This window comes from Barbus barbus, assembly GCF_936440315.1.
Source record: "Barbus barbus genome assembly, chromosome: 2".
Taxonomy (NCBI): domain Eukaryota; kingdom Metazoa; phylum Chordata; class Actinopteri; order Cypriniformes; family Cyprinidae; genus Barbus; species Barbus barbus.
In genome coordinates, this window is record NC_136730.1 from 7,640,824 (window position 1) to 7,663,117 (window position 22,294).

The window sequence follows — 22,294 nt, forward strand, 5'->3', positions numbered from 1 at the left end:
GCAATGCGTTAAATTGCACGTTAAATGTTTTCCTCCCATAGAAAGTCATTTTAAATAAAACAGGTATTATAGCTTAATGGACAAAGACAATGATATAAAAGAGCTGTAGACCGTTTATTCTATTTGGTAAAATTTGGTTGTGTTTATTCTGGGCTCACCTGCCTGTGCATTAGTTATGTATATTTTAATAATGATGAGGAGCATATTGAGTTTGCTCTTTATCATCTTAGTCCATTATGCCACATTATCCCATGTTTTGCGGTTGGGAGGAAAATTCTGTATACATATTCATTATATTATATTAATAAACTGTATATTGAATTTGATATTTTAATAGTGCTATCTTAACACATTAAGGCATATTAAATGTTTATGGTTTTCTGTGGGAGGAAAACGTTTAATGAGAAACTTTGCGCATTGCGTTTATATTCTGCTGTTCTGTAGCCACGGATTTGCGCGTCTTGTCTTTTTCTCCCACAGATGACTTGCAGGACCCTGTTCGTTATTGTACTAAATTAGTTTTAATCGTTTAAGCACCACAGCGTCTCGTCTCCATTTGCAACGTGCACGATTCTTGTCGAATGCAAGTGACGTCGCCGGCAGCGGAGAGTGCAAGCGTCGATTGCAAGTGACATTGTAATTTAGTTTCTTTTTTTCTTGTCTTCACCACCTGGCTACTGTTGTAAAATGTTAAGCGATTCAAACAAAAAATAATCAATAAATGGAACAAAATAAAAACTAAAAAAGACTGCAAGTGACGTCACTCGCGGAAGCGCAAGTGTCTGAGAGTGCAAGTCTGAGCGTGCAATTACTGAGAGTGCAAGTGCAAGTCTGCAGCCAGACCCTATTGAATTCCAGTGGTTCAGGAATATTTTTAAAGAGGTCTTGATATGATTCTTTAGGGTCTTAATGAAAAGTCTATAACATACTTTGGTTAAAATTTCTCAATGGTAGTGTAAAATAACACCCTTTTCACCTTGCCAAAAACAGCTCTGCACACAGCAACCCGTTTTGTTGCATGTCTCTTTAAATGCTAATGAGCTCTACTCACCCCGCCCCTCTCTTCTGTGGGGTGAAGAGCCATTCTCATAATACTGTTTACTTTAGCTGCATTTAGCCACGGAACTTGCTAACTAGCACGTTATTAAGAAAGGCGATTTGCAAAGACTCATAAAAGAACTTTATACTCACTTCTTCTGTAGGTGAGACTGGATCACGAATGATTTGTGCGAACATAGAAACATTTAGGTAGATCCCCTCATTCCCCTCAAAAACAAACGTAATCCACTGCATCTTCAGCGGCTCAGATGTTGGGAGTACATGACAACTGCAATATTTATTATTACATCCAACAACAGAACACCTCAATCTTCGAAACAATGGTGTACTGTTGACAGCTCTTTTAGGGCGGGTCTAAGGTAAAACACCAGTGTCAATCAACAGTCGTGGGAGGGGCCTGGGTCTGTGGGACGGCACACAGCCAAGAAGCTGAGAACGGCTTGATTTGAGAAAGGGGATATTATTTACAGGGATTAAAAAAAAAAACACTGGATGGATTTTTATCATTTATAGGGTGGATGTGTTCAAACACTACCAACACACATTTATGTTCAAACAGCTTGTAACAGTGAATTTTGCATCCAATGACCCCTTTAAGGCCAACAACATTTTTACTAAAATGTGTGGTTCAGTCAAACGAGTACAGCCTAGTCAGAATAGTGTTCCCCTAATTTTTCAGCAGCTTTATAACTATTGCTTTTATTGAACAAAGTTTTCAAAACTTATGTAATCACAAAATGAATTGTGGTTAATTCATTTAATATATCAGTACTCGCATTTTCTGTTAATAATAAAAAAACTTTTAAAACAAGCAGGTTTTTTCATAAATACATCAGAAATATCTTATGCAGTATGGGGGATGGGAGGCCTGTCAATGAGAAAGGTTCCTGGCAGTTTGGCAGGGAAAAAAATAAGCATCTAAAAAGGATACAACAAAACGATCATATTTAGAAAGAATTAGACTGTCACAATGTAACACATTAATATGCAAATTCTGCAGTTCAGTTCAAACCTGCCCTCATGAAAGCAAACATCTATTTACTTACATAATTTGAGGCCAGACATAACAATAACTCACAGTTTTTTGATCGCTTCAGTTGTCTGCTGCTTTCTTTTCAGTATTAATTGTATAATAAATTGTGGCATGCGGTGCTATGCCTGCGTACAGACAGGGCTCAGCATCTCAAATATTCATGTCCTGTATTGCAGAAAAGTGTAGGCTATTCATTACAGCCTCAGACACAAAGCTATATTAAAATCATAAATAGATTGGAAAAAATAAATCTAAAATTCCAAATGGAATACAATGTTAATATTATTTTGTATGATAATCTAATGTCTGCATTTGAAGACGGGGTGGCCAATCCTGCTTCTGGAGGGCTATCATCCAACACACCTGCCTGGACATTTCCAAAGATTTTGATTAGCTGGTTCAGTTGTGTTTTATCGTTTGAAAACTATTGTTTTGTGTAGCATACCACAGTTTGAGAGCCACTGTTTTATGCTGTTGATTCATTTTTATTCTATATCTGACTATATTTGTTTTCTCATAATATCTACCTGTCAGTAGCCCACAAAATTGGGTCCTCCCAACTTTTTGTCTTGCCATCTATTTGAACTACATCTGATGTTACTTTTTTCACATCTGCTTTCTAGCACAAAGTCCTCAGTTCATTCAAGCTTTTAGGGCATGTAGGACCACCCTTTTTGTTTCTAAAAAGTTCTCTACCCAACTTTCTTCTCTCAGCCCACAATCAAGTATGAGGAGCAGCCAGACTTTGTGACAGAGACAGGAGGGACGCTGCATTTCTATCAGCTGGAGGGGCTGAACTGGCTGCGGTTCTCCTGGGCACAGGGAACAGACACCATCCTGGCTGATGAAATGGGCTTGGGCAAGACCATCCAGACTATTGTTTTCCTCTACTCGTTATTTAAAGAGGTCTGTGACGGTCAGGTTGCAAAAGTGTATTTTAAATGACATGTAAACTTTTAAACCTCATGTTAAATTTCTCTCTCCCACCCTGTTCCTCTCTGTGCATCCTTCCATGTCTCTGTCCATTTCTCTCTCCAGGGACACACTAAAGGGCCGTTCCTGGTGAGCGCACCGTTGTCCACAATCATTAACTGGGAGAGGGAGTTTGAGATGTGGGCTCCTGACTTCTACGTTGTCACTTACACCGGAGACAAGGACAGCCGAGCCATCATCCGTGAGAACGAATTCACCTTTGACGACACGGCGGTGAAGGGAGGAAAGAAAGCCTTCAAATTACGGGTGAGAAGGAGAGGAGATGAGCGCTGGAAGGGGAAGGAATGACTGCTGATTGGAGAGGTGTAATGCAAAGATGGACAATGTGAGAAGGAAAATGAAGAGAAGTGTAGCAGAAAGAGAGGAGCCATAGTATGAGAGATGAGGGGAAGGATGTCATTTTGGTGCTATAGGAAGAAGTGATTTTACTCTAACCATTATTTTCATTTTCTACCTATCATTCCTCCAGAGAGAAGCGCCCATTAAGTTCCACGTGTTGTTGACGTCCTATGAGCTTGTGACCATAGACCAGAACGTTCTCAAGTCCATTGACTGGGCCTGTCTTGTAGTGGATGAAGCCCACCGCCTCAAAAATAACCAGTCCAAGGTACACAACTTAGGTTTTCCTGTTTTTTGTCCAAGTTTTGTTTGGTTTGAGAGAGTGTGTGTGTTTGGGTGATTCATCCTAATTTAATACAGCACAGGAAATAACTTATTGGGTTCTTTGCAGCACAGTAGATTGATGATGACAGAAATAAATCGGCAATTTTATAAACCACCATAATAAAGCCATTTCATGTTTTCATTCAATGAGTTATTTTCTAAGAAAGAGTTTGGGGTTATTTATATAAAGAAACCTCTTATGCACACATTTACCTGCATTTATTTGATCATACGAAGTAATAAAACAATAGTTATTTGAATGATTAACTCTTTTGTATTTTAATGTATTTTATAATATATTTTGATGAAAAAGCTGAATTTTCAACAGCCATTACTCCAGCCGTCAGTGTCACGTGATCTTTTAAAAGTCATTCTAATAAGCTCATTTGTTGCTCAAGTAACATTTTTTTTATTAATATCAATACTGAAAACTGCTGTCTAATATATTTGTGAAAACCATGATACAAGAGTCCTTACATAAAACCAATATTAATTACTTAAAAAAAAAACTTACTGACCCCAAACCTTTGAAGTGGTTGGATGATCTATATTAAGAATAATCTACACATTCAGAAATTACATTTCAAAATAACATTCACAACTCATTTTACTCCTAAATACAAAAAGATATAATATAGTTTATGATTGGCAAGTCCTGCTCATCATGGTTTCATAATAAATCAATAGTGAGCACCTTTTTCCTATGAAGTGAAATACAGATTTTATGTGTGTGTGTGTGTTTTATTAACTGAAGATGGTTGTTGTGGTGTGTTAGTTCTTCAGGAGACTCAATGACTACAAGATAGACCATAAGCTGCTGCTAACAGGAACTCCACTCCAGAACAATCTGGAAGAACTTTTCCACCTTCTGAACTTCCTGACGCCCAACCGCTTCAAGTACGACCATACGCATAAAAGCACATTTATATGCTTATATGCCAAGAAGTGTTTAGATGTATTATGTTATATAATGCAATGCTATACATTTTTGGTGTGGCTGAAGTGTCCAGATAATTTTTGAGGCCACTGTACGTACACATCAACACGTTTTAATACTCAAAATAATTTTACTACATCGCTTTATTTCTGTCCCTCAGTAATCTAGAGGGTTTTCTAGAGGAGTTTGCAGACATCTCTAAAGAGGACCAGATTAAGAAACTGCACGACCTGCTCGGCCCACACATGCTCCGGAGACTCAAAGCTGACGTGTTTAAGAACATGCCATCCAAAACTGAGCTGATTGTCCGAGTGGAGCTCAGCCCCATGCAGAAGTAAGTCCTCAACATTGATTTCACAAACAAAATGTGTTGACGTGTTTATTATTATCTCAAGATAATCAGCAGTAGGAAGTAATACAAATATTTCATTTGTTTAAATAAATTGCTTACTATGCGTGCTAGCCTTTTTCTTATGATTTTGTGTGCACACTGTGTATAAACAGAAAATACTACAAGTTCATTCTGACGCGTAATTTCGAGGCGTTGAATTCTAAGGGAGGAGGGAACCAGGTGTCTCTGCTCAACATTATGATGGACCTAAAAAAGTGCTGCAACCACCCCTACCTCTTCCCCGTCGCTTCTGCTGTAAGAACACACACTGTATTTCTGACAGCAACAAAAAACTTGTAATTTGGATGAACTAATATACGTATGTAGTGTGAAATACTGCCACCTGCTGTGAGAATTTGATTCGAATGCTGTCAAAATGTTTAAAATGTTTAAGATAGTTAATAGTCGTGTTTAGTGTTTGACAAGGATTTTTCATTGTGCACATGGCTATCATAGGCTGTCTTATTGTGTTACAGGAAGCTCCCAAAACACCAAGTGGAGCATATGAAGGTGCTGGTCTCACTAAGGCTTCTGGGAAACTAATGCTGCTGCAGAAAATGCTCAAAAAACTGAAAGAGCAAGGCCACCGAGTGCTAGTGTTCTCTCAGGTATAAACACACATGTAAATACTTTCACTTAGCTTGTATTTTACACATAAGAAGCTGAACTGCACACGGGCTCCCAAATTGTGGTTGTTTAGTGCCCCCAGGTGGTACAGAGCACATCTCTGGAAATGTGAAAATATTACAAAATAAAGTAACACTTTATTTGAAGGTGTCCTTGTTACAAACTGTTATAGTAACAAATTACGCATAATTAAATGTAAGTAAGCCTAACCATATAGTAAGTACATGCTGTTAATTAATATTACTCGGTACTTAAATGTATAATTGCACTGTAACAAGGACACCTTAAAATAAAGTGTAACCCAATATATGTAGCCTAGGGTTTAAAATAGTTTACCATATTTTCAACTCTGTTTTCAATTTGAATAGCTTTGTGTTTCTTATTACAATCTAATTTTGAGCTCACGGCAAGCTAGGTGTTACTTGAACGGTCTGATTTTATCAGATGTGGTACTTTGCATTCATTTTGATTTCATCACGTCTTATCTTATTTGAACTTGCTCTGTTTCCCCCTCAGATGACCAAGATGCTGGATTTGCTGGAGGATTTCCTGGATTATGAGGGTTATAAATATGAGCGAATTGATGGAGGCATCACTGGAGCTCTCCGACAGGAAGCCATCGACAGATTCAACGGTAAGAGCAGCGTACCAGATCTACATATTTTGTACAAAAATGATCTAAGTAATATTACTGTAGTGTGTTTTGGATACAGCTAGAGTTGTGATCCTGTGGTGCTTCCAGGTGATATATGGGACCACAAAACCAGTCTTAAGTCGCTGGGGTATATTTGTAACCGTAGCCAAATATACTTTGTATGGGTCAAAATTATCGATTTTTTTTTTTTATGCCAAAAATGATTAGGATATTAAGTAAAGATCATGTTTCATGAAGATATTCTACTGTAAATATATCAGCTTTATTTTTGATTAGTAATATGCATTGCTAAGAACTTCATTTGGACAACTTTAAAGGCAATTTTCTCAATATCTAGATTTTTTTGCACCCTCAGATTCCAGATGTTCAAATAGTTGTATCTTAGCCAAATAGTGTCCTATCATAACAAATATGATTTCCATACATCAACGGAAAGCTAATTTATTCAACTTTCAGATGATGTATAAATCTCAATTTCGAAAAATTGACTCTTATGACTGGATTTGTGGTCCAGGGTCACATATAATATGTGAAAAAGTATATTATTACATTAAACATTAGGTGGTACTTAGATGGTCTGATTTGAAGAAAGGTGGTCTAAAATGTTTGAGAACCACAGATTTGGTTTTAATAGCTATTCAGATGTCATCACACAGTCATTTTCGCTGTCTCCTCTCTCTTCCCAGTCCAAATGTTGAGGATAAATGTGAATTTAGAGAGACTATTTTTCTTTGTTTGTAAGACTCAGTCCATTCTTGGAGCTGTTGAGTCGGTTGTTTTCAGCTGTGGAGTAAAGTTTACGCCAAATGCCGAATGTCTTATCTTGAAATAGCAGTTGATTTATTTTATTGTTGGGTAAGCAAAACTTGCAATTTACAAGGGCAAAATTACTTGAGAACAGACATGGTTGGGACGTCATATCTCTGTTTATAGCATTTAGAAAGTCTGGAATCATTGTTGAATTTGAATGTTACAAAGTTTTGTAAGATAGATAAACATTTGAACAACAGTGGTGCTATAATTATATCTTTTGCATTGTGCTTTGGTGGGAGAGTTTATTTTGCTGTTTTGTGGTGTTGAGGTTGATTTGTTTTTTCCCCCCATCCTTTTTATTCATTGTGTTATTTGTTATAATGACTTGATGACTTTTTGGGTGGCCAAAATGTATGAGCAAATCTTATATCACACAGTGAGCAATTTCATATAACTTTAAGGAATTTTTCAAATCCAAACGACAATGGTCGGACCCATTTTAACACCAAGTTTTTCCTCATCTTGACTTGTTTGGGACACATCCCGCATGCTTATTCGTCGCTGTCGTATGTGTATAGTATCGTCTTGCTCACTGATAGCCACATAGATATATTTACGTAATGGTATTTGCAATTTATGATAAACCATATTAACGGCTTGGCAAAATCTCTACTGGTGGGCAGCCCATTGTTACTGCATTAAAAATCTAAATCAAATTTCTCTCTCTGTCGGTCGCACAGCTCCTGGTGCGTGTCAGTTTTGTTTTCTTCTCTCTACACGAGCGGGCGGTCTGGGAATCAACTTGGCCACTGCGGACACAGTCGTCATCTTTGACTCTGACTGGAATCCTCACAATGACATTCAGGTAAATATAAAAAAAGAGGAGTGTCTCATACAGTCCACGCCAGTGCTCACAGACATTCACTCTACTTGGTTCGTTCTGGTGTTTTCTTTGTCATGTGCCACCTAGTGGTTTGAGTACAGATTTTCAAACATATTTTGAATCTTATCTCTTTCTCTCAGGCCTTCAGCCGAGCTCACCGTATTGGTCAGGCCAATAAAGTGATGATATATCGTTTTGTGACTCGGGCCTCGGTGGAGGAACGAATCACGCAGGTGGCCAAAAGAAAGATGATGCTCACACACCTGGTGGTGCGGCCCGGTCTGGGCTCAAAAGCTGGATCCATGTCTAAACAAGAGCTGGACGACATCCTCAAGTTTGGCACGGAGGAGCTTTTCAAGGATGAGATTGAGGGTGGGATGGATAAGTTAAATTGAGTGATGTATAAATATAAATGAACCAGAAAATCCTTTGGTAATTTAGTTAACTAATGAGTCTTTGTTTAAATGTAATGAAAAACACTTGCTCTGTAATGCATGATTGTGCCCAAAGTCTCTGCAATGCTTTGTTATACTGAAGGTTCACCAGTTTGTTTCTTGTTTTCAGCAGGGGACAATAAGGATGATGACAGCAGCGTAATTCACTACGACAATGCTGCCATCGAGCGTTTGCTAGACCGCAGCCAGGACGCCACAGACGACTCTGACATGCAGAACATGAACGAGTATCTGAGCTCCTTCAAGGTGGCCCAGTACACTGTCAAAGAAGATGACAAGGTGGGAGATGTTTTTGTGGAGTATCCGAGAGTGGGACTTTTAAGGAATTTGAAAGATGACCAACATTTAATCGCCTCACCAATATTTCAACAATAATTCTGAAAAAATGAGCCATAAAGCATGTTTTGATTTAACATCTATCTGAACTACGTAACACGCATGTCTCTAACTTTCCCTGCCAGAATAATTTAAGACATAATTGAGGCCTCAGATATAATTAATTTTTGTATGACGTTTTCTGAGATGTTTCACCTAAAACTTTCACCTAAAATAATTAGCAAGGATTCTTTAAAATCAAAAGTGACAGTAGATACATTTATAATGTTGCAAAATATTTATAATTCAAATAAAAGCTGTGCTGTATTCAGCAGCACAATTGGTTTTAGCATAGAAAATAATAAGAAAAGTTTCTTGCGTACCAAATTTGTCAGTGATGTCTAAAGGATCATGTGACACTGAAGACTGGAGTAATGGCTGCAGAAAATACAGCTTTGCCATAACAGGAATAAATGACAGTATATTTGAAAATACAGTAAAATATAAAACAGTTGTTTTAAATTGTAATAATATTTCACAATACTACTGGATTTACTGGATTTTTGATCAAATATATTTAGCCTTGGTGAGCATAAGAGACATAAAAAAATCATACAGACCGCAAACCTTTGAACAGTAGTGATTTTTGACATGTAGTAATAGTATAGAGCTATAAAAGTAACGTGTATAGCATGTCTCCGATAATTTAGTCTTGCAAGAATGTAATTAGAAATGTCTGAGTTATATTTATATTTGCATATAGATCTTTTCTGAAACTCTAGAGGATACTGAAGATTACCGGAGTCTTTTTTTTCAGGAGAAACATCTTAAAAGCAAGAGACTTGGTCTCCATTTTCTCTCCATAGAATATTATTGGTGTCTTTGAGAAACAAATTAAGGAGATCTCATTTGTTGTTGTGTGTCCAGATAGAGGAGATTGAGAGAGAGATCATTAAGCAGGAAGAGAATGTGGATCCTGATTACTGGGAGAAACTCTTGAGGCATCACTATGAACAGCAGCAGGAAGATCTGGCTCGCAATCTCGGCAAAGGAAAGCGAGTCCGCAAGCAGGTCAACTACAATGATGCGGCTCAGGAGGACCAAGGTACAGTTTTTTCAGCATAATAATTTGAGTGAAAGGTCAAACAAATTAATTTCAGTACTTTCTTTGGAATGTTGCAATTTATTTCAGTAACAACAGCACTTGAACTCCATGAACTTTGCAAGGTTTTTTTTTTTTTTTTGTAAAACCTGATGATTATGTTCTCCAGCATAATTTGAGAACAGTCCAAAGGGCATCTTGTGCTTAAACGGAAGAACATCTGACTGTGTACAAAGGATGATCTATGTAACAAATTCGATCATTTGATTAGTGACGTAAAAAGAGTCAGTCACCTGGAATATTTCTCCAATTTGTGTCAAAATGTTTCTTTGTTTTAAATTTGTCAAGGTTTCAATAGAATTTTGAATCCCAGATTTTCAGTGTGGTCTCAGACTTTTGGACCCTACTGTATTTTAACTAGCTCATTTTTTCTTGCCTTTTTTTACAATAAACCATATTTGTGCTTGTCATATAAATGCAGCATATTATCTCAGTTAAATCTCCAAAATTACATCTTGTAGCAGCTTCATTTTTGGCATGTGGTTTACTACGTTACTTTTGATTGAGTGGGACAGAAAGACTATATCCCACACACTGCTGTTTTGGTCAGGTTAGAACCGCCACAAGTAGTTGACTCAAAAATGGCTACATCCACAACACCCAGGGGATGCCGAAGTGTGGCAGCTTTTCATTTATGTGTCAAAAAAGAGAAAAACAAAATGGTCAAGAAAAAGACAAATTAGGTTTTCTCCAGAAAGAAACAATAAAGAATTTTTGGTTTTCTGATGGCTGCATAATTACAGGGACTGAGATAAACTCTAGGTACACATACTTTTCTTTGTGTATCCGAGCAGCCTGACTTGCAGGGTCATAATGTTGCAGCATCTCCTCTGCAGAATATATTACATATGCACAGAAAACTGTCTGCTGGCCTTTTTAAACGTTTGACAGCAGCCTGTGCTTCAATAACTGACATTTGTGGGTTTTCATTTTGGTTTATACAGCTCTGTGTAGGACTAAATCATTCTTTCTGACAGCTGAATTTGAACAGAATCCTTGTGCAGGGTTAGATAAATGGAGATACAGAACATTTTGTCACAAAAGAGCCAAATTTGAAACGATCACATCTGTCTTTTTTCCACTGTTGGAGAGGGTTGCCAAACTGATGTACGATTTTGGTTGGGCTTTATTTGAAGGTTCTGGTGAATGGAAATTGTTTGACCACTGCTAAACATATTCTGTACTGTGGTTTGTTTATTACTGACAGTGCTCTTTTCTATATACTGTTACAGAGTGGCATGCTGACATTTCAGATAACCAATCAGAATACTCCGTGGGCTCAGAGGAGGAAGATGAGGACTTTGATGAGAGACCTGAGGGTGAGGAGCAAACAGACATACTCTCAGTTAATATTCACATATTGTTCGTAATATAAATAAAAATAATAACTAATAATTAAATATCATTATTATTATCATAAATCAACTAAACTTATTTATAATTAGGTTGGAATAATGTATGTCACCTCACTATGTTCAACTGAACTAAAAATAAACAATATGTTTACAGCGTTAATTAGTTTAGGTTATTGTTATTTCTACACATGATACAATTTTAACCTTTTAAGCTGTATAAATTGACATTAGTTAACATATTATGAATGAATAAGCATATTTTTACAATATTACACTTAAATTAATATTAATGTTAACGCTGTAAAAAATTGTTGAAATGGAATATATATATATATATATATATATATATAAACCCCCTAATCAAAGTATTAAACTATTAAAACAATTTCTGCATTTACTATATACTATTATCAATATACTATTGTTTAAGTTTTAAAATATTTAAAAATTACATTAAAAACCATTTGTGCTATGGACAGTGCAACTTAAATCATGCAGCTTAAGGAATAAATGCCCCAAATCTTTTGGCCCCTTTTAGACTTTAATGAAGACATTTATTTGCTCCTTTTGGCACCTTGTTGGGACATCTTGTGGTTTTGTCAGGTTTTGCTATTCTTCTGGAGGCACATTCACAATTTATGTATTGCAGCTGCTCAGGATAATGTATCCTTCCTGTGCTGTAACCCTGTTTCCTGATGCTGGCTCAGTGAGATGGACATGTTGAACTGATCTCTTTGGCTGACTCTCCTCTCCCCTCATCCAGGTCGCAGACAGTCACGCAGGCAGCTCCGAAACGAGAAGGATAAACCACTGCCACCCCTGTTGGCCAGAGTGGGCGGCAACATTGAGGTATCGTGCAGCTATTCTTTACTTGTTCGTTTGTGTTGGCACAACTATTGTAAATGGCTATTAAAAGATGCATGCTTAGTGTAAAATCAACACAAGCCTATTGGTCACGGTTTAATGTGATTTATAGTGTATTTTCCAAGTGTTTGCTTATCTGGAGGTCGCCTGCATGTCCAGTATATACAGCGTCTCTGGATGCATGCCTCTTATAATTAAATTGACTGACATAGAGCTGCAGATAACAGGGCTGCATTTTTCCAGTTTTGAGAATTGCCCAGTAACATTTCATAATGTCAATAAAAGCATGTCTGTTTTTCATATAAGGCGTGATTAGATTAAAACAATTTACATGAAAATGCAATCTGTCATCTTCTGCTTAACCGTGTGTCTGTGTGTGTTGGTCAGGTATTGGGCTTTAATACACGCCAGAGAAAAGCCTTCCTGAATGCCATCATGAGATGGGGGATGCCAGCTCAGGATGCCTTTTCCTCCCAGTGGCTCGTGCGAGACCTCCGCGGCAAGAGTGAAAAAGAATTCAAGTATGACTTTCTTTACCAGTAAACGTGTTTGGAAAATGTAATTTGGTACAGAAGTGTGTAAACTTCAGACTTGGGCACTGCTAAGGAAACTTTTCTCTTTTCCATTTACTTTGTTTCTCTGGCAGGGCGTACGTGTCGCTCTTCATGAGGCACCTCTGTGAACCAGTGGCTGATGGTTCAGAGACGTTCGCTGACGGTGTCCCGCGCGAGGGGCTCTGCAGGCAGCCGGTTCTCACGCGGATAGGGGTCATGTCTCTGGTAAAGAAGAAGGTCAGTGTGGATCTGCCACATTTCAGAGTGATAACAGGGCTTTTGGACAAAATAAAATCAAATATCTAATTATATAAACTACCATTCAATAGTTTACAAAAAGTCTGTTTCAAATAAATGCTGTTCGCTTCTATTCATCAACAAATGCTGAAAATTATGTGTCATGGTTTCCGCAAAAATATAGAGCAGCATAACTGTTTTCAGCGTTACTCCAGTTTGGAGTAATGGCTGCTGAAAAAAAAATCAGGAATAAATTACATTTTAAAATACATTAAAGTAGAAAACAGTTGTTTTAAATTGCAGTAATATTTCACAATTTTACAGGTTTTACTGTATTTTTGACATTTGACTGACCGCAAATTTTAACTAGTAGTATAAGTTTTTAATATTAAACTTTTAATGATGCTTTACCATGCTATGCCTTATTTTTTATTCAGCTGATAAAATCTTCTTGGCTACGTTTTAAGCACTACTGCTTCAGCCATACACATTCAGACAGACATCACGGACCATTGCATCATGTCTCATGCCGTTTTTTAAGAGTCCTGTCCTGTCTTAAGGGTTAAAATAGTTCAGTTGTATATTGTGTGTTGAAAACCCTGCATTCATTTTTGTTGTCCTCCACCTAGCTGCGATGGATGGATAGATTGATTGATGCACTTGAGTTACTGTATTGAAGAGTGCTTCACATTGTGTGCAGGTGCAAGAGTTTGAGCACATTAATGGGAAATGGAGCATGCCTGAACTGAAGCCAGAGGTTACTGTGGACTCCAAGAAATCTTCAAGAGCTTCTTCGCCTGCCATTAAGACAGACACTCCCACACCTGAAATGAGCTGCAACAACACACCGTGCACCTCCAAACCAGGTACACACCCACCCAAAACCCTCATATGCCGCTCAAAGAGAGAATCTCTCACACACAGAGACCTTACCTGCCGTAACCTGTTCCGACAGCCACTCCCTCTCCACCCGACAAGATAGAAAAGAGCTCGAAAGAGGCGGAGAAAGACGAGTGTGAATCCCTGACAGAACCAGAAAGAGAGAGAGAGAAGGAAAAAGCAAAAGAAGGAAAGGAGGGGGAGAGTGTGGAAAGCACAGAACATGGAGAGGTAAGTGTGTGCGTGTTGTGAGGACCAAATGCAAAACCTGAAATCACCTGCATTGTGGAGAACATCCAACAAGGAAAACCGCTTAATAAGCATATTAAATTATGTCTTAATGAAAATAAATGAAAGGTTTGTGCAGTGGTTAGGTTTAGGGGTTATAAAAGGGCAGTATGCCTAATATAACAACAATAGAAGTAAGAACAATAGAAAAACATATTCAGCATAATAAACAAATGTGCGTGTGTGTGTCAGGGTGTGGCAGGGATTATTTTATTATGTAGATATAGCAAAACACTATGTGAAACCTGTCTGTTTAAATCTGTTGTTTCAGAAAGTGTGGAGCAGCTTGTGTGTCTGTTTGCGTGCTTCATGGAGATAACATTTCTGAAACCACATAGTAATCATGCTTCCAGGTTCTTCTGACAAGCTGCTTTTAGTGATGACTCGAATGATCAGTTAAGCATTATATAATGTAATTTGTCATGAAGTTATAATACATTTAGTGTGTGGCATAAACTACTGTTCAGAGGTTTGGGGTTGGTAAAATATGTATTGGTGATCTGTTGTGCCCCCCAAGGCTGCATTTATTTGATCGGAAATATAGTAATATTATGAAATATTATTACAATTTCAAATAACTTTTTTCTATTTTAATGTATTTTAAAATGTAATTTATTCCTGTGTTTGCAATGCTGAATTTTTAGTAGCCGTAAACCTTTTTTTTTATATATATATATTTTTGATTAACAGTTAAGAACAGCATTTATCTGAAATAAAACTTAAAACAATTGCAAAATATCTTTTGTTGCTCAAATATACACCCCTTAAGTAATGCCATTTGACATATATATAATAACAACTGCTTTTGATTGTACTTAAAAGGGATAGATGACCCAAAAATGATTTGTGACCCTGGACCACAAAACCAGTCTTAAGTCGCTGGGGTATATTTGTAACAGTAGCCAAAAATACCGGATCATATATGTATGGGTCAAAATTATTTCTTTTTCTTTTATGCCAAAAATCCAATTTTGCCAATTTTGTAAATATCCTACTGTAAATATATCAAAACATAATTTATTATTAGTAATATGCATTGCTAAGAACTTCATTTAGACAAATTTAAAGGCGATTTTCTCAATATTTAGATTGAGAAAGATTCCAGATTTTCAAATAGTTGTATCTCGGCCAAATAGGAAAGCGTATTTATTCAGCTTTCGGGTGATGTATAAATCTCAACTTCGAAAAATTGACACTTAAGGTTTTGTGGTCCAGGGTCACATTTTGTCTTCATCAGGGGGAAGTCGAGGCCTAATGGTTAGAGAGTTGGACTCGTAATCCGAAGGTTGCGGGTTCGAGTCTCCGGCCGGCAGGGATTGTAGGTGGGGGGAGTGAATGTCCAGCGCTCTCTCCACCCTCAATACCACGACTGAGGTGCCCTTGAGCAAGGCACCGAACCCCCAACTGCTCCCCGAGCGCCAGTAAAACATAAAAGAAGATATTTTGAAAAATGTGCTAGTGTTGTTTTTGTCAATACAGTGGACGTTAATGGGTACCAAAACGGTTTGGTTACCAACAGTCTTCAAAATATCTTTTGTGTTGTCTCATACAAGTTTGGAATGACATGAGTACATTATGACAGAATTTACAGTTTGTGAAATATCGCTTCAATTTTCTGCATGAAACAATAAATTGTCTTAAGCCATATTTATAATTTCATTGTACATGTGTATGATATAATAATACATGTGAATAAAAGGCATTCTTTCATTCAATCAGCATATCCTGATGGAAATCTAAAGTCCCAAATCTTCAAGAAATCGGGTGTTTCAACCCCATACGAAGCACTTTTTGGACATTTTCTCTTTTTTTTCCCCTTTTGGTCAAGTAATGCAAACCAGCTCTCTTCCAGGATGCCTGAAAAAGCAGGAAGCAAACAGTCCCAAGCCCTTCATTAGCAACTGTACTTGGCTAAACATCTGCTAAAATGTAATATAATGAACATCTGTTATAAAATAACAAATTTTTATTTGATTTATTTGTTGCTTGATACAAAATGATTTTGGCTGGATACAACTTAAATGGGCATTCCGGAGTGTCTGAAGAAGCTAGAAATGCCTCTGCAAGCATTTGTTTGTAAACAGTAACTTCATCTATATGACGCTCAAATAAAGAATGTGTTTCTTTCTCTTCTTCGAGACTTCCACCACAGTGAAAGGGGGTGAAAAAGACCCCGTAACCAGTGAAAAAGCTCAGACATCCGAAAGTCCAACAAAAGCTTCTGATGACTCAAAAACAAAAGAAAGCCCTGCCATCTCTCAGTCTTCTCCAAAAGAAAAGAGTGAGAAAGAAAAACAAGAGGAGGAGAGCACTGAAAAAGAGGCCTCCCCAGAGAAAACGTCAGATTCTCCATCTGTTAAAGATGAGAGCAGAGGTAACTGCTGTAGCAAATGGTGAAATCTGATTGGCTATAGTGCCAGTCAGTCATTTGATTGTGATTTGTGGTTAATTATTGTCTGTCATTACAGAGGCTTTGAAAGGGGACAAGGGAGAGAAAAGAGAAAAGGCTGGAGAAGAAAAAGAGAAAAGTGAACTGACGTCTCCTCCCACAGAAACAACAGAAAAGAAAGAGAAATTAGATCAACCCTCAGATGTCAAAAAAGGTGAATGTTACAATGCTACTCTTTCTTTCTTTGCATTTTGTTTATTGTATATAGTTGCATAGTGAAGAATGAAAAACTATTGGACCAAAGTTGTTTATACAATCTATCACATACATTCACAAAAACAGCACCTAAAGTCAATGGTACCACTGAATTTAAGCCTTATTTTTTGTTTAAATGTAGGGAATAAATAACTAAACATGATGTAAACATGTTTTTCTTTTTTCTATCGGGTCACAGAGGAAGTGAAGGGTGAAAAGGATGCTGTAAAGGAGGTCAGAGGGCAGAGGGAGGAGGTGCCCAAAGGTAACGGCAAACCCACAGAGCGCCCACGGTTTATGTTCAACATCGCAGACGGAGGATTCACAGGTAAATTCAATTACAATGTTTAAAGATGCTGCGTGCCTTTTTTGTCTGTTGAAATACTTAATATGTTGAAGCTGTCTGTAAGCATTCCCATTTATCTGCTCAGGGAAGTGCTCAGTGTTTGTGTCAATCACCTGAGCTGCTGAGATTTGACCAATCACATCAAGACAGTTCTGATTGGCTGTTAACACTGCAAGAACTTGCACAGCCCTACCAAGCAGCAAATATATATATTGGACTTCATATCGAGATATTATCGTATCTTGAGATTTTGATATCATTACATCCCTAATATATATATATATATATATATATACATAAGCACTACATCAGAAAAAAAATACTAATATTTCATATATTTCCTACATTGTCAATATGCATTACCATTTCTTTGCCTATTTTGAAATGGTATGGTGTAATAATGGCATCTGCCAGTAGGGGCTAACTGAACCATGTTTAGAAACATTATTTTTCATTTTTGTTTGGTGCTAATAGCACAGAAATGACACCCTGCAGCTTTAAGGATGCAGTGTCAATAATCGTATTGCTGGTTCAATAGATCACAATTAACTTAAAGGAACAATTGTGTCGCTTACAAGTGGCTGGCCATCCTACTCGTTGCCACATCTTTACCTTTATCTATTTTTATCCTTATAACATCACACTAGTTCATTGTTTGCCAAGTATTGACAAGCACAGTAATTGTGGTACATTACGTAAAGGTGCTCGCTCATGTAAAATGAAGCATGTACTGTTATGATAAAACGCAATGGAACAGTGTGTTGTCGAGGTAACATGACAGTGTGGTCACATTCTGAAGAGCACTTCAGCTTCTGTTAAGTGGCTTTACCAGGAACGGTAATGATTTCATCTGTCAGTGGTTTACAAAGGCTTCCCTTAGATTAGTTTCCATCGTTCACCATTGATTATTTCCTAAAATGCTGAAATACGAAAACCTATGATTTCATGCATTCTGCTTATATTCATGGGCAATCAGTATGTAAACGCACACTTGTGTGTTTATGTTTTGTGTGCAGATACTGGATAAGTGCATACATCAATATTTCTCTGCGAGACTAATACTATGAATATGTGGTAAGGGTGGATACTGTAATGGGAGTATTGGGAATATAAAGGGAGAGTTCAAGATTAGGAGTACCATTTTCTCATCACAAATTCTGGGAAACTTTTTTTTTTTTTTAAATATTTGAAGATGATTGTAATGACCAGCACCAAATTATTTTTCATCTACTATGAATCATCACCTGACAAATATCAAGACGCAGGTCACTCAAAAATATTATTTGAGTTTGTTTTCTTCCATTTCAAACGGTCAACTACTCAGAAATGCCCCAATTGGTTAACTAAATCATAAAACTCACTTGTGAATAGTTTAATTAATGATGCATGTTGCATTGGTTATCAAGCAGATATTAGAAGATTTTAAGGTCAATATTGCATATTTAAGTGTGCATGCTCATTTCTCATTTTTAGATTTGCCATCTAATGCTCACTTGAAAACACGATCATAATTAAATAAATTATTCAAATACATTCTCATTTAAATATTGGCATTCTTAAATGTAATCTTTATCAAATGCTGTAATTTCCAATTTATCAAATACATTTTTAACACATAAACAATTAATTTTATTATTAATAAAGTCAAGGCAGCATCAAAATGGAATATTCTAATTAATTTATTAGTTTTAGCCGAATTTACACGGTATCAGGCATAATTTTATTATCTGTGCATCCCTGAATGAACATTTTCACTCCTTAATATTTACCGGCCCTCTGTTAGCAGTCTAATGGTTGTTTGTCTGATCTATTATTTCTTTGATTTTTGTTTCCAGCCCGTCACTATAAATAGTTTCAGTTCCCAGAAGCCAATCACTGTATATAAGTCAAATGAACAACTTTAAAAGAGAACAGCTAAACATCAAGGGGTTCATGCTTATCGTTCATAAACATTTCACCAGCGTTGAGACAACATTTCAAGCAAACACTAAGCATACAGCCCACACTCTGAAGTAGTTTATAGCCCGATAACTCGATTTACACGCTTGCTAGCTTTGTTGATGGAGGATTGTTACCTTTTGTTTATTTATTCGTCAGCAGGTATAAACGGATTGTAAGTGATATCTGTTCCTTTTATGCACAGAGCTCCACACTCTTTGGCAGAACGAGGAGCGGGCGGCAATTTCATCAGGCAAGATCAACGAGATCTGGCACCGGCGACATGACTTCTGGCTGCTGGCAGGCATCGTGTGGTATCCTTGGAGATAGGCTGCTGTCGCTGTAGAAACAATCCAGTTCCATTAATGTATATTTATACTGCGTTCGCTAAATGAACAGTTTGTTTAGAGCTCAAAGCCAAGAAGAACAAGGAAATAAAATGAGATGGAAAAAACTGAGTTCCTACAAATACATCAATTTTCTTTATATACTACAGACAGCAAAATTGTTATTCTTTTATTGAAAATAAAGATCTGTAGATTTGAATGCGTATCGTGATCTAGCGTAGGTTGACAGGTTTGAACTTTTGATCCTTGACACGTTGAAGCCATGGCTACGCACGGTGGCAGGACATTCAGAACGACCCGCAGTTCACCATCGTTAATGAACCTTTCAAAACTCAAGCCAACAAGGGAAACTTCTTAGAGATGAAAAACAAGTTCCTGGCCAGGCGGTTTAAGGTATGTTGTAAATAAAGAATATAAATAAAGTCCTCTGTTTAGTTTCTTTGCTTTTTGTTTGTTGTGATATCCGTGGTGGAGTTTTATTTGGTTTTCATTGTGGCTTTCGTAGTTATGTTACGGTTTTCGTCTTGCGTTGCGGTAGATCGTTGTTTGAAAGCTGCTTCTTTTGTATCATAATTATACACTTGTGTGGCATGCGTTTTACTCTACCTTTTGTTCTGCTGTTTGTGTGACTCCCGCCTGAAGATTTTATCTACATGTCGACACGTCACAATCGCAAACCTCAATATGCTGACATGCGTTCTTGTGAAACAGCCTTGTCTCATTGTTTTTCCTGTTTTTCTTTTCATCATGTTTCATATCCTTTTCTCTACATCCTCCTTTTTCTTTTCCCAGCCTCCCTTGCTCTCTTTCTCTGTCTCTCTGTCTTTCTCTCCTTCTCTTAAATAATTCCGAACGCGTTGAGCAACCTGAGAACCGCCGTTATTCCAGTGGAACTTCTTTTAATTGGAAGCTGGTGCTTATGCTCATAAATCACTGCAACGGTTTATCGTTCCAGACATAATTTTTCTGTCAATTCTGTTCAATAAATTTCTTAATTCCCTATTATTTTGCAGCATATCTTTCTCCCCGTTTCACTCTCCCTCAGTCCAGCTCTGTGTTCTCAGTCTCGGTTTTCTTTGTTCTCTCAGCCTCTCACCCATGATACTTTTTCCATTGTCTTTTCTTCACTCTTTTAAAGCAGGAATTTGAGATTCTCTTGTGCTTAGATGTTGTAATGAAAAAATGACTACCGTTCAAAAGTTTAGGGTCAGTAAGATATATATATATATTTTAAAAGTTTTATTCAACTAGGATGCGTTCGATTATTTAAAAGTGGTGTTAATTTGTTACAAAAGATTTCTATTTCAAAAACTGCTGATTGAAAAAAATCAACTGTTTTCATCGTTGGTAATAAGAAGTGATTTCTGAAGGATCATGTGAAACTGAAGACTGCAACATTTATTACATTACATTTATCTCACTAATTTTGTAATGTAGTAGCATAAAATACATATACAATATCATAAGGATAATAGTCTTTTAGTTTGAATATGTAGTGCTTTATTTAGCATGCTGGTAGCTTTTTGAATTACCATTGTTTTAGCCATACAAATTTAGATGGTAATTTTTAGCTGGAGTGCCACGTCATGTAGTTAGTGGGTTGCCTGAACAACTAGCTGTCTAATTTAGTTTGACACATCTCTAGATCTAATATCTCTCTCTCTCTCTCTCTCTCTCTCTCTCTTGCTCTCTCTCAGTTGCTAGAGCAGGCCCTGGTGATAGAGGAGCAGCTGCGTCGGGCTGCGTACCTCAACATGACCCAGGACCCGACTCACCCGGCCATGGCCCTGAACGCTCGCTTCGCTGAGGTTGAATGTCTAGCTGAGTCCCATCAACATCTCAGCAAGGAGTCGCTCGCAGGAAACAAACCTGCCAATGCCGTCTTGCATAAGGGTGAGTGTTTGTGTTTGTGTGGGATTTGTCTCGTAAATATCTTTAAATGAAAAATGAGAGGGAATATGTTTGTGTGTAACTCAGACAAAGTTTGCTGGCGTCTTGAGGGTCTGATAAAAGGCTTCTGGATAGATCCAGTGGGACCAGTGCTCCTGCCAGCTCTGATATGGGAACAGTTCAAGAACACAAGGCACTTTAAATGTCCTGGAGTTTTCTCAAGCGTGTTTAATCTGTGACGATAAACCATTTATTGGATAACAGTTCACTTGGCTTGTCACTCTTATTATTGTCTGAATTTGCTGAGAGAACTGCCAATAAATTTCACTTTTGACAATCAGAATTCACTATGTCACGTTTAGTTAGCATTCTGAACTGTCGAATGGCTTTTAAAGCTGATATTGATCAAAAGGTGCCTCTTTGACATGCTTCAAAACAAGTGCTAATTTAGTATTACTTATACACTTTTTTGTATATTATATATATATATAATAGTTGGTAAAGAATGCAATATAATAATGCTTCAAGCTCTTTTCGTTGTTAAAGTCGACATTCTGAATATATGCATGTTCCTGCTCTTGAAGTCTTCAGCTTGAAGCAAAGATTCTATTAACAATTCCATATTTAACTTTACAACCAAATCCTGTCTGCTTCTGTTAGTTTCTACAACCTGGCATGTTGTAATAATGGACGTTTTTGTAGTTCTAAACCAACTGGAGGAGCTTCTGAGTGACATGAAGGCAGACGTAATGCGGCTCCCTGCCACACTCTCTAGAGTCCCGCCGATCACGGCCCGCCTGCAGATGTCAGAGAGAAGCATCCTCAGCAGACTGGCCAATAAAGGCAATGAGACACACACACCACCGGTAAATACGAAAATACATATGAATGTACATATTCATACAGATATTAAATTAATACAAAGTACACTACCAATCAAAAAGTTGAGGGCTGTAATTTTTTCAATAAGGATGGATTAAATTGATCAAATAAATGCTTTTGAACTGTTTAGTCAGCAAAGAATCC

The 22,294-nt window shown here is 37.3% G+C and overlaps 1 protein-coding gene across 4 annotated transcripts in view; it reads left to right on the top strand.

The window, feature by feature from the left end:
- Positions 1-22,294, top strand: part of LOC306842607 (chromodomain-helicase-DNA-binding protein 3-like) — a 43,401-nt gene that overhangs the window by 9,772 nt on the left and 11,335 nt on the right. For 2 of the 4 annotated variants that reach the window (XM_079373570.1, XM_079373568.1), the window contains exons 14-38: positions 2,807-2,998; positions 3,131-3,331; positions 3,555-3,692; positions 4,524-4,645; positions 4,846-5,019; positions 5,190-5,331; positions 5,553-5,684; positions 6,220-6,337; positions 7,852-7,976; positions 8,135-8,366; positions 8,559-8,728; positions 9,692-9,869; positions 11,159-11,245; positions 12,045-12,130; positions 12,533-12,666; positions 12,792-12,936; positions 13,637-13,802; positions 13,892-14,046; positions 16,243-16,477; positions 16,572-16,706; positions 16,947-17,075; positions 19,237-19,345; positions 19,639-19,771; positions 21,076-21,271; positions 21,971-22,134. In XM_079373570.1, coding sequence (XP_079229696.1) covers positions 2,807-2,998; positions 3,131-3,331; positions 3,555-3,692; positions 4,524-4,645; positions 4,846-5,019; positions 5,190-5,331; positions 5,553-5,684; positions 6,220-6,337; positions 7,852-7,976; positions 8,135-8,366; positions 8,559-8,728; positions 9,692-9,869; positions 11,159-11,245; positions 12,045-12,130; positions 12,533-12,666; positions 12,792-12,936; positions 13,637-13,802; positions 13,892-14,046; positions 16,243-16,477; positions 16,572-16,706; positions 16,947-17,075; positions 19,237-19,345; positions 19,639-19,771; positions 21,076-21,271; positions 21,971-22,134 — 3,798 coding nt within the window. The remainder of the gene's footprint in view (positions 1-2,806; positions 2,999-3,130; positions 3,332-3,554; positions 3,693-4,523; positions 4,646-4,845; positions 5,020-5,189; positions 5,332-5,552; positions 5,685-6,219; positions 6,338-7,851; positions 7,977-8,134; positions 8,367-8,558; positions 8,729-9,691; positions 9,870-11,158; positions 11,246-12,044; positions 12,131-12,532; positions 12,667-12,791; positions 12,937-13,636; positions 13,803-13,891; positions 14,047-16,242; positions 16,478-16,571; positions 16,707-16,946; positions 17,076-19,236; positions 19,346-19,638; positions 19,772-21,075; positions 21,272-21,970; positions 22,135-22,294) is intronic. The other 2 variants (XM_079373571.1, XM_079373569.1) reach the window with 1 other exon arrangement.